The sequence below is a fragment of the Corvus kubaryi genome, unplaced genomic scaffold (assembly GCF_017639235.1).
Source record: "Corvus kubaryi isolate FWS band 111438036 unplaced genomic scaffold, C.kubaryi_AGA036_p1.0 70, whole genome shotgun sequence".
Classification (NCBI taxonomy): domain Eukaryota; kingdom Metazoa; phylum Chordata; class Aves; order Passeriformes; family Corvidae; genus Corvus; species Corvus kubaryi.
This window is the reverse complement of record NW_024582058.1, coordinates 3,195,813-3,214,215: the sequence shown is the minus strand read 5'-3', so window position 1 is coordinate 3,214,215 and position 18,403 is coordinate 3,195,813. Positions and strand designations below refer to the sequence as shown.

The window sequence follows — 18,403 nt, the reverse complement described above, 5'->3', positions numbered from 1 at the left end:
CCAATTATAGATAACTACAAATATGCCATTGGGAATCTTTTAAACATTTATTTTAGCGCTTTTGAGGAAGCCAGTACTAAGTTTAATAGACTGTGGTGAATTATTGACCGAACAAATTATAACCATGGACTAGAGTATGGTATTGACATTAGAGATTGTACTGTCATCTTTAAGAGTTGTCACAGGATTTAATTCAGGGCATGCTGAACTTTGAGATTTACACTGGGTGGGATATTGACTCCATAATGTGAGAGACATATGTTAACCTGCATGCATAGCAGTCCATTGTTAACATCTATTCCATAAAAGCCATAAAAATGACATAATAAACTCAAATCAGATTTTCCCCCCATCTCTTTATGTTCAGGGAGCTGTAAATGCAGATGTAGGAAGGTCTGTGGTGAGTGGCAGTTACTGCCATAGAAATACATCCATTTTCCTATCAGGTATTGAAAAAAGTTTTGGGTTTCTTTTTTCCTTTTTAAATAATCTAAAGCATTCTGGAAACTAATTTTGGGATTGAAAGAGAAGAGAAATAGGGACTTGTTCCATGCACATCTAAAGGGAGAAATGATGATTATGCACAGGGCACATTTTATTACCCAGTGGGGGTTGGTTCCTGGACTTGTAAAGCAGCAGAAGGCACAGGATGTGTTTGTTTCCCTGTGCTCTGAGTCTTCCCAAAGGCTCGTGGCTCTGCAGGGAGTCCCAGCAGGAACGAACCATGGAGCCAAGTGCAGGCACTCGGCGTGTGCAGCTAACAGCATCTGCACTTCCTTTTTCCATGCAGCGGGGTTTTGTATGGGATGGCTCGGGAGGAATCCCTGCGTCCGGTCCTGAAGAGAAACCTGTTCTGCAGCAGCTGCCAGAGACACAAACATGCTAAGATGGTCCTGAGCAGCATTTCTGTATTCCAGGGAAACTCTAGGAGGGCTTATGTAGCCAAAGTAAATGTTGACTCTCTGGCTATTTCCAAAGTTTCCTTTATAAATCCATTTGGGAAACAATTTTTCCTGTTTCTTCACAGTGTCTGGTGTTTAGTTTGCTTTGGATTCTGATGGAGCAAAAACCCCCTTCAGAAAGCAAATCCATCAGGCAGTCATGGGTGTCGAAATCTATTCCCTACATTGGTGATGTCTTCCCTTGGGATTTATTGCTGGGGGGAAAGACAACGTGCAGATTCCTGTCCCTATGTGGCAAGTGCAGGAAGAACAAATGTCTCCAGTATTTCTGAAGTGAACAGAGTCGAGATGCCCAGCTTCATTATTACGAATTTTGGAGGGAGGGAGACAATATGCCATCAATTGAGTAGTAATAGTTCGTTATTTAGGCTTCTGCTTGGTAATGGACCATTCAAACTCTTCTGAGAATCAGAGGTGAGCAATTATTTATGAGATGATCAAATGTAGATTCTATATCCAGGGCAATAAAAGTCGAGATCAGTTGATTTATTTGGTGAAGGTTGGCTGTGCTGCTCAAATATTGATAGGATCTTCCTGAAGCACAAATGAGTCTCTTAAACTCATAACAAAAGTTACACAAAGTAGTGGAAAAAGTATTAAAATATAATTTCTACTGGTGCTTTCCCAATGCCTGAATGATCTGTATTCCTCCTTCAGGGCCAGAATTACAGGGACACCCAGGATTGTGGCTGCTGAGGAGTTCTCCCATCTTGGGCACGTACCTGTTCAAGAAATTAATCTCGTGTTTAATCTGGTTTGAGACTGTATCTTAATTTGTTTTGCTGCTGCAATAATTGGCTAAGGTTTGTTTATCCATAAGGGTAATTTCAAGTTTAGTATAAAACCCCAGCTCCTTCATCTTTTTAATTGGTCATATTATGTTCTTCTTTAATTGAAGTGGTAAACAATCCTTTTGAAAGACTGAGGCTGCTGAGAGACACTAAGCCTCTGCCAGCCTAAATAAAAACTTATTCTAAAAAACAGATACCCATGGTTAGACTATAAGAGGCCTTTCTGTACAGAAAAAGGTAAACTTAGATCTGGGCTGTCAGTAAAGCCAGATTTTCAGAGAAATTAAAGCTGTATCTGCAATTTTTTTATGAATGGAAAATTTTATTTGCTGTGGGAAAGGAAGTGGGAATGCCATTACATTGTCATATACCCACTGTCCCAGAGCTGTTGATACACAGATTAGTGTCTTGAATCAAGTTTGGAAGATCCTGGAGATAATAATCCAGACTGAAAAAGAAGTATAAAATATTACATCATGCATCTAAGGGGGGATTTTCTTTGTTACAGAAGAGACAAGTTTTGTAACAGGAATATATATAAAGGTGTGGAAGCAAAAGGGTAACAAGTTCCTGTGTTTATTTACTTGTTTTTGACAGAATTGCACAGTTTCTACCGGTTTTGTATTTGCCCATTATTAAGTAAAACATGTTTGTTGTGGTTACCCTGACCCTTCTATGAGATGCTTTGTGGATTTTCATATAAAACATCCTGCAAAAAGTAGGGGAAGGTGGTGAAATGTGACATAAGAGTTTGCTTATCCTGGGAAAGGATAATGAGAATTTGAGAGTCTGGTTTAACTGGATAAATATTTTTTATTGGGTACACAGGCCAGGAGATACGTGCCTAAAAAAACTTGTGTGTCACTCTACACATCCCAATCTATGTTTAATCCTGTAATTCTCATACAGGACCTTGGACTCACAAATACTAGTAGGGGGAAAAAAAAAAAATCACCAAATATAACACTAAATATCACAGTTGTCATTATAAGGCTGCAAGGGTTGACCACAAAACATTACAGACATGACCTTCTAGCAAGTTCCTGTTTATTTGCTCTCTCTCCCACCATGTGTCTTTTACCAGGCTTAGCTGTCAACCAGGTTCTAAGTTTGAGTGTCTTGTCATCACCCCTCCTGTCCTGACTGCCTGGCTGCATCTTGTAGGAGGGATTTTTGACAAGCTCCAGTTAAATTCTTATCAGTAAAATCCTGATCTGACATGTCCATGGCCTAAAATCATAGTCAGTGATGCCCCTGACCCCAACATGCGCCCAAATGCTGCTCTCCTTGTTCTCCTAAATAGATTTTTCTCATTGTTGGTTTTCAAACCACCATTTTTCTGGGGGAAAAAAATTAAAAATGTTGTTTTTCTCATTTTCCCCTGTTTACTTTCCATAACTTGAGAAGTCTCTTTGAAGATGCTGACAAAAATAGCTGTTTCTCAATCCACGTAATTATGGAAAAAGCATTCCTTTTTCTAAGTGTGTGAGCCTTTTTTCCCCCGAACTATCATGCTTTTTACTCAATAATAGCACTTTCTGGTGTTGTTTTAGAAGCAGCCTAGCCTGCTTCAAAAGACATGCTAAATCATACCCTTGATTCCTAACAATAATTTCATTACATGTGACATTTTATTTAGAGAGAAATGAGACACTTGTTAAGACATTACTTAGGCTGCAAACTTAACCACTTAAATGTTATGAAATGCTAGACTAAACATTTTAATTTCCCTTATGCATTTTGAGAACAGTATGCATATATATTCTGGGTTTTTATGTTCATTATTGAAAAGGAGATGTTTCAGTAGCTTGTCTGAACTTGGCTGTAATCTCACAGATGTGGTAGCGACAACCTTACTGACTGTTGAAATCCGAAGGTATTTTTCCAAGCAGGAAGGCATTAGATCTTCCCACATACAAGAGTTAGTTGGTATTTTAGAGCATGCATGGAACATTTTCCAAAGCATTTTAACTCCCATTCATCTCCTTCGCTAGGATGTGCCTTATTTCAGAAATTGCAGTTTCATTTGAGGAAATTGGTGAAATCACCTTGGCTGCTACGTTAAGAATAATAACAACCAACCCACCCCAGCCCAGGCAATCATCCAGCAGGATTATTTCATGCTGAGTGGTTCAAGTTTGGAAAAGAAATGCAGAGCTGACATCCAGATCGTGTAAGGGAGAGCACTGGAAAAGCGAGACGATCTTTCTGATAGTATGAGATGCAAATGATTCACACCAGCATGTCTGGGTGTTAAATACCCTTCAAGCTTGAAGGTTGGTTGTGCCATGAAAAATGCCCTTGAGGTTTTTAAAAATTGTGCATCATACAGGCTTGGGGGACCTGCAAAGTATTTAGGTCCTCTCCTTCTTTTGCATTTCCCTGCCAGGATTGAGTCCTTCACTACTTTCTTCAAGTCGTGTTTCAGTCACCTTCAAGAACACAAACTTTCTTTTGGAAAGTCAAGAAGTCTTGGCATGCTGCTGGTGGGGAAAAGGTACTTGGAATAATTATGCTCCAGAGAACAGAACTGAGAACATTTCTGAGGGAGAAAACAGCAACTGCAGTCAAACAAGCTGCTAAATAAGGAAACATCATTAGACAACAGGGCTAACCTTGGGTTTGCTGCCTTGCTTTTTAGTTCCACATAGTAGGAGAACATATAAACAGGAAAGAGCCAGAGTGCCCTGATAGGAGAGAAAAATATCATCTTGTGCCTGTGCTGCCAACGAAACAGAGTTAGCAAAAAAAAATCCCTCCCTTGTAACAGCCCCGAAGTGTTGGGTTCAGGCAATGGAATAAGATGCAAAGTTTGGAGTGTGCCGAGTGTAGTGCTGAACACAGCCAACTATTGGCACAGTTCAGGTGTTGGCTGAAGTGAGTCCCTGTTAAGAAGAGTGTGTTCTTTAGCTTGATGAACGATAAGAAGAGCTAATCATCCATCTTTACAGGTTTCTTGCTGATTTACAACTTGGTTCTGTTTTGTGTATGTGCCTTTGATGCTCAGAGCAGCTGGCTCCTGCAGGAGAGAGTAGCTGGTAATTGAGGCTTGAATGTGGTGTAGGGCAAAATATTTTGGGAAACGGGGCTTGGCAAGAATTCAAGGTCTTCCAACAAGTTGCCATTGACTTCATCTCTGTTGTGTTTGCAGAATGACCCGTATTTCCTCATTCAGTGTAAATTCCAATTTCAGGCACAGCTGCCAAGACTAAAAGAATCTGAGGCATGCGCATGCAAATACTTCAATAAAAATAATTTCCCAGCTCTGTCTAGAGATTTATAAAATTATGGTGAAGAATATTATGCATTCAGATTAATAGCAGATGAATGTAAATTAAATCTGTAGAGACTCACCCACTGATTCTGATCTGGGGATTCTTTTTTTTTTTTGCTTTGATTTTTAAGATGCACTTATCCATAAACCCTGGGAGCATGCAAAAATAATAATGATTACATCTTGTAAGGAATAAATTAGCAAGAAATTCTTACTCCCCTCTAATTAATTCCCTAATAAACACCGAACAAATAACTGTTTTAAACTCACTTATATTTACAAGGTAAGCAGCAAATAGAGCTAATAAGGGAAATTAAAGTGACAGCAGCAGGTGAAGTGAAGGGGGCTGTGGGAGGACGGAGTGAGAGTTCGTGGCACAGCACAGGGAGAAGAACATGGGCAACTGCTGCCAAGTTCCTGCACTAAGGACTGTGCATGTTTGAAGAAGCAAAATATGATTTCCCTTGCAACAAACCAGTGCTTCCTTCCAGATCTATTGTGCCCTCACCTGAATGTTTCTCATCTCTTTGGTGTGTGTGGACATCTTCAGCTGATGCTGTTTGTGGGCTTCATCCTCCTTGAGAGCAGCAAACAGTCAAGGATCTGGCTGGGAAAAGCTTTTCCAGCTGCATGTGCAGCTTCTGCTGTCTTTTTCTGATGTTCATATAAAGAGCCTGGAAGTATAAATCTCCAAAATTGTTGGAGTATCAACACCTGCCAGATAGGTCACTTACAAATTAGTAGTTAATGAGTTATTCTCTGAACTATCCAGTGGTAACTTTGTAGGTAAAGCTGTGAGGTGGTTGGAGTAGTGAGAACTCAAAAATTTAGCTGTAAATAAATACAATTCCTTTAGATCACTACTGTAGAAAAATGTTTTCTGTGCTCTATGTTTATGGATATTGTGTAGTGCATGTATTATTTTAGTATTCAGACACACATCAAACCCCTTTGTAAAAGTGATTCTTGCTTTCAATATCTGAGGAAAAATAGTCCTAATTTTGCCCACACTTATTAGAATCCATATAACTCAGTTCTTACTTCTTTCAAGATTGAATAGCTTCTCTTCCTCTCAGCTGATTATACAATGCATGTATTTATAGACAATAATCATCCCCCTCTTAGCTGTTTGGTGGAAGCCAAGCTCTCTGAGTCTCCTCTAACAAGAGCCTACTCTGGATTCTGTGATCGCTTCTGGAACCTTCTCTGTAGCTCCTTAAGGTTAAATTAATCTCTGAGTACTGGTGACCAGAGTTTGGGATAATGACTTGTCAATTCTGGCTCATGTCATTAATCAAAATTCAGGCAGAGAAGATCTTCAAAGTTTCCTGTGCCAAGGGGAAAAAAAAAAAAAAAAATCAGCTTAGGTATGATCTGGCTGGCAAGCTCATGTGGTCTCTTATTTTTTTGTTGTTTTACCTTCATGTGATTAATACTCCTTTCATTATCTTATCCAAAGCTTTGCCTATCCCACTAATGTGCCTGCAGCTGCTGGGGTTATTTCTCCTCTCTTTTCCTAAATTGTAGATATTTTAGGTTTTTTCCAGTCTCCAGGTTTTGCAGGTTTTCAGCTGTTGTTGTTAGTGCTCAAGCATCATGTTATAGCTGAAGTCTGCAGTTGGATTTGTGCCTGGACTGTGGATTTTCCAGTTAAGTAACACATGCCAGGGCTGTAGCTAGAGGAGTTGGCAGGGGTATACATTCTGCTTCCCTACAGTTTTTAGTTGATTCTCTTTATCCATCCATGGAAGTGGCAGGCGTGTAAGTAGGGCACGCGTTGCTGTGTTTGTGCCTTAACATTAAAGCTCCCTTTGTTATGTGGGGAGCAGACCAACTCCAAGGTCCGAATCTCCCAGTTGTCATAAACTTAGATACATAAAGAGCATTTATTGTTTTAATATAGACAAGCCAAAAGCCCTGTACTGTTGACCTGAATTTGCAGTCTCCAAATCCCTCCACAAAACCCAACTAGTTAGAAGGAAAACTGTTCCAGAGCAGTGGAGTTCTGCCAAAAACACCCTCACCTGCTGAAGTAGTTTCTAAAATCATACAGCCAGAGCTATTAATGTGTTGATATTTGTTTAGATGCCTCCAGCTTATGCTGCATGCATTAAAAATGGACTTTTCTAAAAGTTCAAAAGACCTGATCTCATTCAGTCTTGGAATAACCTTCTATTGATGGACAGATTTTCCTGAGGAGGAGCTGCACTGTCAGGTGTGGTGGATGCAGGGGTTGTACAGTGCTTTTCCACGTGGGATGAAAGTCTCTGCTCCAGCTGTTTTCTGTTTGGGGAACTCTGTGGAAAATAATACATTTTACTTGCTTCAAAGGAAAAACCATAATAATGCTCTCTGTGTAGTCTGTGATCCCATGGCAGTGGAAAATAATGGCATGAGAACATCACCCCCAAAATATGGTATGTTCCTTCTTGGGCAGGCATTTAATCATCATAATCATACATGTTGTGATTCGAAAGGAGAAGTTTCTTAATAGAAATACTACTTTTTTGTTGTTTTTTAATATACTGCTTAAAACTTCAGTTCACTGTATTCTTCCTTGTGACTCTAAAGCTACAAATTGCCATCTTATTCTCAGTTATGTGAATAAAAATCAATCAAGTACCATTATGAAGGCTGCCTACAAGGTGCTTTTGTATTTTCTTCTGGAGCAGGTCCTCCCCCAGCTCTTTTCATTTTTGAATATGGCTGCATCTCATGAATTTTCCTTTTCCTCCTATTCTTCCCTGCTTGTGTGAGTGGGACGAGCAGCGGTGTGAGAGCAATTTTAGAAGAACCAAACCAGTTCCAACTAGGTACATTCAAGGTGTTCCTGTCCATACAGTTCCCACTGCCAGCTGCAACAGATCCAAGTTGTTTGGATGAGAAACTTCTGGGTTTGAGTGTTCTTGTGGTGGAGCCTTTCCTGGAAAGGAAGAGCACTGGCAAAGGCAGCAGTGGGACAAGGAGTCACCATGTTAATGGGTGTGGGATTAGGATAGGGAGGTACTTCTCCAGTTTTGCCACTGTTTCCTCTGTTCTGCTGGGAGATCACAAACCCATTGTTCCTTTCATTCACTGATTGTCTTGTGTGTGGAGGCTGTAAGATTAAGGATTGTGGCTTGTTTTTTTGAGCATGTACTGACACTGACTAACAGAGGTAGTAATTATTTTTACATACCAGGCTGAGTTTATACCCTATCAAGCACTGGTGACTTTGGATTAGACCTGTAGCATGGCTGAAGTCTTACCTGGTATGGAATTTTTTCCAGTGCATCACCTGGGATGATGGCTGATCTTAGCACACTGAGTCTTCCCCATGTCCTTTGCCTATTTGTGCAGGTTAATTTGCTGGGATGGAGGCAGGCAGCAAATCTTTACTGTGTTCTTCTGCTTCCTGTTTCTTTGCACTAAGAGTTGTATTGTTAAATCTCTGTGCCAGTTTCTAGACTGCTCAGCCACAGCATCTGTAAATCCAAGCAAATGAAATTTTCCTTTAATGAAGCAAAGAACTCTGTGCATAGCTGCAGAAGAATTGTTTCATTTTCATTATTAAAAGGGCACTTAGCATGAAAATTTCTCCACATTTTTTTCCTAATAGCTCAATGTTTTATGCTTTATGTAAACCACAGATCATTTTCCCTGTACTAGAAAATGTTGCTGTTCTTACAACTCCAGGGATACATTGAGAGACTCTGTGTTAAGATAGCCAAAATTTTTCAGATTGGGGCTTATTCTTCCATAGGAATGCCTCCTGTAATGGCCTTGCAGAGAACGGATGTCATGCAACTTTGCTTGCAGGTTCTTCTTGAAGTGCCAGGAAACCTTACAAGGTGTTTGGAGCTCATTCCCAGAGCAGCCGAGTCAAATCATAGATGCTGCTTCTTGTGTTGCTAAGATCCCTCAAGTCTTTTGGAATTAAGAATAACTGACCACCCAGTAAAGTTTAGCACAAGTTCAAATTTACAGATAATACATTTTGGGTAGTAAGAAATCATTCTGTTCTCATTCTGTTCAAGCGATTTTTTGAAAAATTTCTATTCCCTGTAATATTAAGCCCCATGGTTTTGCCAGTTGTTCAGAAATGCTAGTCCAGGCCTAGGGAGCCATGTGGTCAAGGCAGTGTTTAAACCCATCACTTCTTGCTTTCCAAGTGCTGCTCTGTGTAAGAGGAGCACATATCTGTCCTTTCTTCCATCTCTGTCACTCCCTGCCTTGGGAGATGTCCCGTGTCACCCTCAGGGGATGTCCCTTGTTACTGCAGGTCACAGAACAAATGGCAGCAATGCTTCCCGAACCCCATGGGGAGCTGTAGCAGTGCTGACGACAAACAGTCTCCTCTGCTGGACCCTCCTCTCTGGAGGTTTGGAAATTCCCCTGAGTGTGTGGTGAATTGTGCCCAGCCTCATGCTCAGAATGGGGCTGGTGTGGATGAGGCTGCAGTGATTTTCTGCCAGTGCTCATTGGCCAGAAAGGAACAGCTGGAAAATAAGTGATTTTTGAATGAAGCTGTGGAGGCAGCAGAGTGTTTTCTGTCTCTCCTGCCCATCAGGAACAGCTGTGCCTCTCACCCAAATTTTCATTTCATGTGCCAGGATGGTGGATTTGTTTTGGGCTTTGAATTTTGTAATAGATGTTTAGAACGTGGAGAATTCAGAAGCCACTTTAACCAAGTTAAAATTTTGTGTGTTTAATTGACCCTTGAGAAGTCAGTGGCTACTCCAGGAATATAAGAGCTTAACCTGAGCCTTTGTTCCATCCTTTGAGTGCCTCGCTGCTGCTTTATCCATCACCTGCAAGGAGCTAGAAGGAGGTCTGGTTGTTTTGGGCAGGTTGGCAAATTTAGCATTGATGAAAAAATTTTTAATGTTTTTTCTTTGAGAAGGATGGATGGGAAGGTAACAAAATACTTTGAACTAGTGAAGGACGACTGTGCAGAAAAAGACTTCGCTGCTGTTGAGGGGAGTTCTCCTGTTGATTTGAGGTGTATGTGCTGTTCTGCTGCTGCCTTATTGACACAGCCCATAATTTTGATGCCCGATAATTGAATTGTGTCCATGCCAGGAGGAAGCATGGAGACAGCTTCTTCAGGGACTCTCTCTCTCTAGTGGGATGCAGCTTACCAATTATATAATGGGACTTTTGGGGAAGCACAGCACTACTTTAGCACAGCTCCAGTTACAGTCATTGACAACCTTGCTGTTCCTACCTGTAGCTGTCGGTGCAGGTTTCTGTTAAATCAGTCTCGCCAGTCCTCCACGGTTTTCCTTTGGGATGAGAAGACAAATTGCTGTGTTTCATTCAATTTAGTCTTAATGATAATAAGGAAAAATAGATACGTTCTTAACAGAGGAATGATACATGACATCCTCTAGCTGTGCAAGCAATCTTTTGGAACTGGCACTAAGGATTTACTCTCACATGGAGAATTTAATCTGAGTGTGGCTGATGGATCACTGTCAAAATCCCTGAAACCTGAGTGAGGTGTATTCCATAGATGGCTGTAAATTGATGAGTTTCCATACATATTTACTCTGAACCTATAGGGCCTAAGGTAGCTCTTTAGCAGAGCTTGCAATTTCTTCATAACTTGTAAATTCTTCACAGAAAGGGTGATTTGACATAGGAATGGGCTGCGCAGGGGGTTGGGGAGACACCATCCCTGAAGGTGCTTCAGGAAAGACTGGAGGTGGCACTTGGTGCCATGGTGGTATTTGGTCAAAGGTTGGACTCAGTGATCTCAGAGGTCTTCTCCAACCTAAATGATTCTGTGATTCTGTAATTGTTCCCAATCAGTTTCAAATATTGATCTTAATATTTTCTTTCTAGCATGTTGTTAGGACAGTAGTCCTGTGGTTTTATTTAAAACAACATTTTTAAAATGCTGAATAAAAATAAGTATAGCACAGAACTGCATATGTTTTTTTCTTCCAGAGATATTCAGCGCTTTCATGTCCAGAAATGATAAAATAGAGTCTTACTATATTAAAGTACCATTTCATTTTGATTAATTACTCCCAAGAGAAAATGTTGTTTGAGTCTCTGTTTGGAGTTTTTTCAGCAAATTGGCCTTATCTCTTTGAAAACTTTGACCAGATGTTGCCATCCAGTAGCACTAAATGGTGCTTGTTTAGAAAACTGGCTTAGTCTTCCAAAGTTTATTTTGCTAGCACTGTGTTGGGCAAACCTTGAAGGCAGTCTTGTGTCTTCTACTAGACTGACTGGCAATATTTAGAAGAATTAGATAAGCTTTCAGCACACAATTTCTTCTTCAGATTCGAAACTGTGAAGCCACAGGTTTTCCGGGTAAGTGGAAAATGAGTTTACAGAGTTTAATTGGTTAGAGCGTCTCCCGAAGTGGCGCTGGCTGAGAGCTGTGCCATACATTGGGGAAAAAAGAACATCCAGCCAGAAGGGACATAGAAATGGAGGTTGAACAGTTGAGGTCAGTGCAATACACGACTCCTCAGCCACAATGAGTGCTTGCAGAAGAGTGGAATTATTTTTGTTAGGGATGTCTGTAAAGCAGTTGGCTCTCTGGACTAACCTGTGTAGCTGTGGCAATGCACACCTGCTCTTGCTGGGTCTCCTTGACACAGTTTTGGGTGGTTCTGTAGGACAGCTGATCCTGCTCTCAGCCTGCCCTGCTCCTGATGGCTCTCCAGCAGGGCGGGATCCATGAGGATTCCTGCTTTGTAGCTGGGGTTATGTCACAAGCACATTCCCAAGGCACCATGACTCAGTTGGCATCATTTTGGGCAGTTTAAAATAGAAGTGAGCCAGGTCCTCAGCTGGCATAAATTGGTGTTATTATATTAAATTCAGATGGGCCTAATTATAAGTGCTCTAGCAGACGCTGAGGGTTGCACAATCCATTGCTTTTGTGCGTGTGTGCTCACCCATAAAAGTGAGATTGCACAATGCAGCCCTCTCTGAATGCATCTCTGTCTCAGCTGCTAATTGAAACCAAACATAGTAGGATTAATAATTCACTGCTCCGGAATTCTTGTATTAGAAATTATTGGAGGGATCTATCTACCACTTGCATTAAGAGATGTTACTCTATTGCAGGACTAAGTCTCAGCAGCAGTGACCGGAGGTCTCTAAACAGGGAAAAGTTGGACTTGCAGAGGGTTTGGATTTTTTTCTTTCCCCCCAGTTGCTATGGCTTCTGTGCCTCCTGCTACACAGGGTGCATTTTCCAAGCGTGGATGGAGGAAGACGTTAACAAATCTCTGTTGACTGAGGTGGGGGACGGCTTGGGCTATTTTGCTGTGCAGGAAATGGGGCATTTCTTTGGCCACTGTTCAAGTGTATTTTCCCTTTACAAAAATCGACCCACATTTCGCAATAGGGAAATAGGAAATTGTATTTCCTCTGACTTCCAAGGAAGTTGATCTCTGCTCTCTTAATTAGTTGTTTGAAAGATGAAAGCAAGTGCCTGGGGTGAGGGAATTCCAGGAGGGTTTTTTTGAATCAAAGTACTAAGAAATGGCCCATTATGAATTCTGATTTATCTAAACCTCACTGAATGCTGCCTACAGAGGCACTTCCATGGATGCAGGTCCTGCTCTTGTTTACTTACATTAAATGATGTTGTCAAACAGGGATATAAAGGATTCTAGGGATAGGATTACAAACCCTGTGTTCTCTGTCAGAAAGGTAACAGGGCAGGAAGGCCATGAGGTGCATGTTCAGGGGTCAGCCATTCCTACAGCCCTGACAGCTGGGCTGGCCAAGTAGCCCCACAAAATTCCACTTTCCCCTTTTTCTTAGACTGCCCTTGCCATTTCTTGGGTCCTCAGGTGGTCACATTTTCTGCATGTCGCTTGGTGGCATGCAAGCAGCTTGAAAGTAGTAGTCAAAGCTCCAAACCAACCCTATATCTGCTCATCCTCTTCCATCTGGGAGGATGCAGAACTAGGCAGGGTTGTTCAGGTCCTTGGGAGTGCTGGCCATTGCCTTTTCCTTTTCTTGTGTCTCTTTTTAATGTGTGTTATTTCACTTAAAAGGGTCTTTTTGTGTTTGTCTTACAGAAGGTCTAGTTGCACTTTCGTAAGTGAATAAATTACTAATTCTGTTTGTTGTTCTTCTCTTTTTTTTTAAAACCGAAGTGCCAGACAAATAAAATAAGCTTTTGAAATTCACTCTGTGTGGCTCAGCATCTCAGTGCAAGATCCATTTTTCTTCAGCATATTTAATTTCCCTCATGTGTTTGCTGTTAAAGCCTTTATTTTTAGTGCTTGTTAGTCCTTTCAGTTGGTGAAATCTGATTTTTATGACATGGTCTGCATGTGCCTGGAGCTTCTGTGGAACATTTCACAGTGGGCTTGAGACCAGTTCGGGGTGTGGGTATTGTTTGGTGTGGTAAATATAACTCCTGTTTCCCACCTGAGTTCTTGCTCTGAGTGTGATAAATTCATGTGTAGCTCTGCCATATTCCATTGTTTTCATTCCTGCCAGGATCTTAATGGTCACATGGATTAACACAAAAGGACTCAAAGCCCTCCTGCTTGTAATTGTAATTTTTTTTTTATTTATTGTAATTAATTGTAAACTGTTTTTATTTAAAGTTCCACCTTCACTGTCAGAAGAGTGCTTGTGTCCATATGCCCTGTATATTGGTGGAGTTTGGGTTATTTCCACCTTTTATCACCCTGCCAATGATTCTTTCAAATCTTGGCAAGATTTGATACCCTCGTACTCTTTCAGGGAAGTAAGGGCAAAAAATAACCCTCTAAAAAGTGCGAGTTTCCCTAAACAGGCCACATAAAGAGGGGAAAATTTGCTCATGGACTTCAGCAAGTATTAGAACTGGAGGAATTGGGATTCCTGGGGGGGGGGGCAGAGGAGAATGTGATGAATGTACAGTCACATGAAAACTGGTTGGTAGAGCTGGTCTTAGTAGAAAACAAAGGCCTGCGAAAGTTGTGCAGGAGTGGGTTCCTTAAAAGGAAAGGAAGAAAAAAAAAAAAAAAAAAATCAGGATCCCAAGTAACCCTTGGTGAAATAACACGTCCATCAATTTATTTTTTTCTTTACTCCTTGGAATTAGAAGAAAAGGAGTAATGGCTTTGTCCCGGACAAAGATACCAAGTTCTCTGCACAGCATTTGCAGTTACTACTCTGGAAGGCTGAAATGCTTGGAAGTGGTGTGGATCTCCCTGAAGTGTGGTCACACTGCTGCTGAAGTATTTCAGACTGCTGTCGGCAGCTGGGAGTCACACTGGTCCCATCTCCAGCGTCCATTCTCCTTCCAAATCGTCAAATCAGGGAAAGGGGATTCTTCATGTTATGTGTGTGTAGGGGAGGGCAGGAATTTGCCCAGCAGAAGCTGTTCTCATGTGCCAGTTTTATTCCAAGCATGGCATGTGTTGTATAACCCCGTAACTCAAGAGTAGCACATGAACTCTGAAATGCTTGTCAAAAAGTGCATGTTGTTTTACTGAGTCACTAAAATTGTTGAACCTTGTTATCGTTATAGATACAACACTTTGGGGGGTTTATGTGCACTTCCCAAAGTGTTCTGGCAATAATAAAGCAGGTTTTCTGTTGCAGAGGCAGGGTTTTCTGATTGTAATACTGCCTTTTGTCACACTATGACAAGCATCAAAATGCTAAAATTGTATTAAAAAGATTAAACCAAAAGCACAGCACCTGCTACTTAGCAATCCAGAAAATCAGCTTGACTCTTATGGCTCCTATATATTATGTATATCCTAGGAGACCTGCACAGCATTGCTGTTGGAATTGCCTGGGTGTACCTGAGCTCTCCTTGAAGCTGATCTTACTTTGGACAAACAGATGTGGGAAGTGGGACACTGATAAAACAACAAGGCTTCTTGAATAATGTAATAATAACTTGCGTTGCAATTTTTCCTTCTAGGAGACTGAGCTGCTGGATATCAGCCTTGTCAAAGATGCCAGATGCGGAAAACATGCCAGAGCTCCCAAGGTAGGAATTCTTGCTGCGTGCTTCCCTGTTACATTGCTGACCTTGATACAAAAGAATGGGAATTATATGCAAGAATTGAAAGGAAGAAAAAAAGTTCCCATCACTAAGTAGTAGTATTTTGCCTTTTCTTTGTTTAACACTGTTTGTGTTGAGAAGTGTTGGGATTGTTGAGCCGTTGTCTTTGGATTCTGGGTGTAAAATCCTGCTGGAAGCTCTGCTGGCAGCCCAGGAACAGAAGTCTTGGTTTGTCAAGGTACGCTTACAAGTTTTTGGCTTCCCTGATGGCAAGGGGCTGATAGTTGTTTGAGTCTGTGTTGTATTTTCTGCTGGTGATTTTCCTCTTTCAGTGCCTCTTGAGGCCAGAAAGAGATTGTTTGGATTTTTTTTTGTTATCGGAGAGGTTGGGATATCAGCTCCCTTTAGGTTTGCCCTGATGTATTGTGTACTCCTTTATAGTCTCTACAGACAGTAGGTTGTAGATGCAAGTTCTCTCTGGTGTTCTTGTTTGGGCAGACACAGCACATCAGAGGAAAAACCAAAGCACTCAGCTCTGGAAGCAAGAGAGTCCCTCAGGGAATCCCAGGAGCGATAGGAAAAAATGAAATATCCCCGGGGGCTGGAAAGTGTGGCCCCGCAGCTGCTTAGCCCTGGTTGAACAGACCAAAAGAATGTTTCTCCTCCTCTCATCTTGGGGAAGGAATATGCCTGGGTCTGGGTGACCTCTCTTCCTTGCAGCCAGCCCTGGGCCCAGGCACTGCCCCAGGGGCTCCTCAGCCCCCCCGTGGGCAATTAGGAATGGAAAAGGTTGTTTTTCTGTGCCAGAAAGCAGTTGTAGTTATCTCTGAACAGATTATTCACATTTGGTTTTCAAAGCTCTCCATGTAGTGCTGGCAGCATTTTAAAGGCTGAGTTATAATTGAAATGCAACAGAAGTACTTTATGACATCCACATTAATACCAAATGAGTTCACCATGATTAATGGTTCTATGATGAATAGCAATGAAGTATTAACAATGTCTAGAACATTATTTTAACATGCTACCCGCTTTACAGAGGACATTCATGTTCTTCTAACAAAATGTTTTTAGCTAAAATTTATGCGTAGCTATTGCCTTGGTGACTTTTTTTTATTGGGTTACATAAAGGCTGGTTTTGTTACAGCACGTTACAGATTTGACAGCAGTGGCATTAAATGAAGGGTAGGAGAAAATCCGGGCTCTCGGGGTGGTGAAATGCACCACCTGTGTGAATGAGTTCGCTTTTTGTCATTGATTTGTGTGTGGGCAGCAGGAAAACAGCACCTGGGTTGGCTGCTGATGGCATCTTGCAAATGGTGTGAAATAAAAGGCTGCTTTTGGGGCCATTTGTACCAGTTTGCTTTGATGCGTGTTGTAGGGGTGAGCAGAGGAGCGTCGGCTGCAGGTGAGCGGCGTTGCAGAGCCCTGTACGTGTCACTTCCACAGAGGATCTACAGCTCAGCTTTAGGAGGCTTGGCTCCAAGTCAGGCAGTAGCAGCTGGGATTGCACAGAGGTTTCCAGTAAAACCCCTGGGATTTTGGCTGACGAGAGAGCACTGGGAATGGAGGATACTCACCAAAGCTTTTCAGGGGCTCTTTTCCACAGCTCTGCTTCCAGCTGGGAGCACCCCTTGCTTTCACTGTAAACTAAGAGGCTGAGGTGATCTTCTCTACATCACCCCACCACCCCTCCTTCTGCCCATAGTTTTGCACAATTTTTATATTAGGGGACTTCTGCCAGTTTATGCAAATTTTTAAATCTGTTTTCAGAATTCTGAGAGTAGATTTCACCCATGGGTTGTCATTACCAACTTAATGGGAATCTTTAAACCTCATTTGGTGTATTTCTAATCTGCTGCTTTTTGATAGAAATAAGTGTCTTTTTTAATAAGCCTTAACTTCTCCATTAAATAAAAAAGCATAATTCCTTTTTATTTTTATAGAAAGCTAAGTTTCAGTGTCATTAACTTCACCCACGGTAGGCTACCAGAATGTGTGAGGTGTGCTGCTACACAGAGCCACCAGCAAGGAAGGATTTTAGAGGACTGTAGGCAGTCCTAGTTTCCAAAACTCAGTCTGTTCTCATGCTGCATTCAGTGCACTGCCACGAGTATTCTTCATTTCTGAAAAAGGACTGAGAAGCACAAGGAGTTTTAAGGTTTCTCTTTTAGCCTTTTTGGTTGATACTCAGTTTTCGTAGTACTTTTCCGTAAGTCCAGTCCCATATATTTTGTGATTGCTCTTGCATGTTTTTTGCATCTTCCTGGGTTTCTCATCCAGCTGGTCTGGTTGCTTTCTCCATTCCCTCAATGTTTAATCTCAAAAGTTCCCTTGAAGGCACAGAAGTGCAGCTCTCACCCTACAGTCATCATGTTAAGGTAGCACAAAGAATGAGCTGAGAACACACTTTTGGGTTCTATAATGAATTTGTGGCTGCCCCTGAGCAGTGCTGTTGTCATGTGGGCAGGAACTTGGGTTTCTAATGATGTAGAAGGGAGTTTTTAGTGGATACCAAGGCACTTGATGCTTGGGAGATGAAAAGCAATCTACTCAGATGACCCTGAGTTTCTGAGAAGCTCCAGCATCGCCTTCTTTTTGCACATTGTCAGGGATGGCTCCTTCTGTCTTCAGCTGCTATTTTCAGAAATGGTGACAGGGTTTTCCATCTCAATGCAATATACATGCAAAGGCTGATTCCTTGGTAGAAAGGCAGACTGTCAGGCAGCACAGAGCATTGCAGCAGAGCTCTACGTGAGAAGGAAAATGAAAGTCATGTTCTGAAGGGAACAAGAAAAGACACATTAATTGTGTATGTCAGGAAAAGTGCCTCCATTCAAATGAAATTTGTAAAGAAGTGAAGGAATTATAAAATGATTATCAGGACTTTGCCTTTTTAGTTGGCATTAGAATCAGGTAGGAAAGGGAGCAAGAGGAATTTTGAGAACAGGAGAAAATCATTAGTTGTGATGAAGCAATGATTTATTTCCCTTTATTCACACATTACCTGGTAACCCGAGCTTGGTTTTTATGTGCAGACTAAGAGACATCTTTTCCCTTGTAAAGTTCAGTGACGAGGTCTGCAAAATAACACAAAATGTGCTTTGGTACAAGGAGCCGTAGGAATAGCTATGAATATTCACATGCCTTCTGGAAAGCATGGAAGTGCCACTCAGCAGAGTGTCTGTGCTCTTTGAAGGGAGCCGCAGCTAAAAATGTCAGGCACCAGTAAATACTGGGAAATGAATGGTCAGGTGGTGAAAATCTGGCAGCTGCAAACATGCTCACAGGACTGGGGAGGTCACACTTTTTACCATCTTGTATTTACTTTAGCCAATAACAGTTTCTATGGAAACTAAAATCTTTAGCAACTATATAAGTGTTTTTACTAGTGAGAAGAAATATCAGG

At 41.4% G+C, this 18,403-nt stretch overlaps 1 protein-coding gene across 3 annotated transcripts in view; it reads left to right on the top strand.

Annotated features, from left to right (window-relative positions):
- The window catches only part of PLCB1 (phospholipase C beta 1), a 341,667-nt gene that overhangs the window by 83,032 nt on the left and 240,232 nt on the right, over positions 1-18,403 (top strand). For all 3 annotated transcript variants that reach the window (XM_042049230.1, XM_042049231.1, XM_042049232.1), the window contains exon 3: positions 14,911-14,979. In XM_042049230.1, the coding sequence (XP_041905164.1) occupies positions 14,911-14,979 (69 nt within the window). The remainder of the gene's footprint in view (positions 1-14,910; positions 14,980-18,403) is intronic.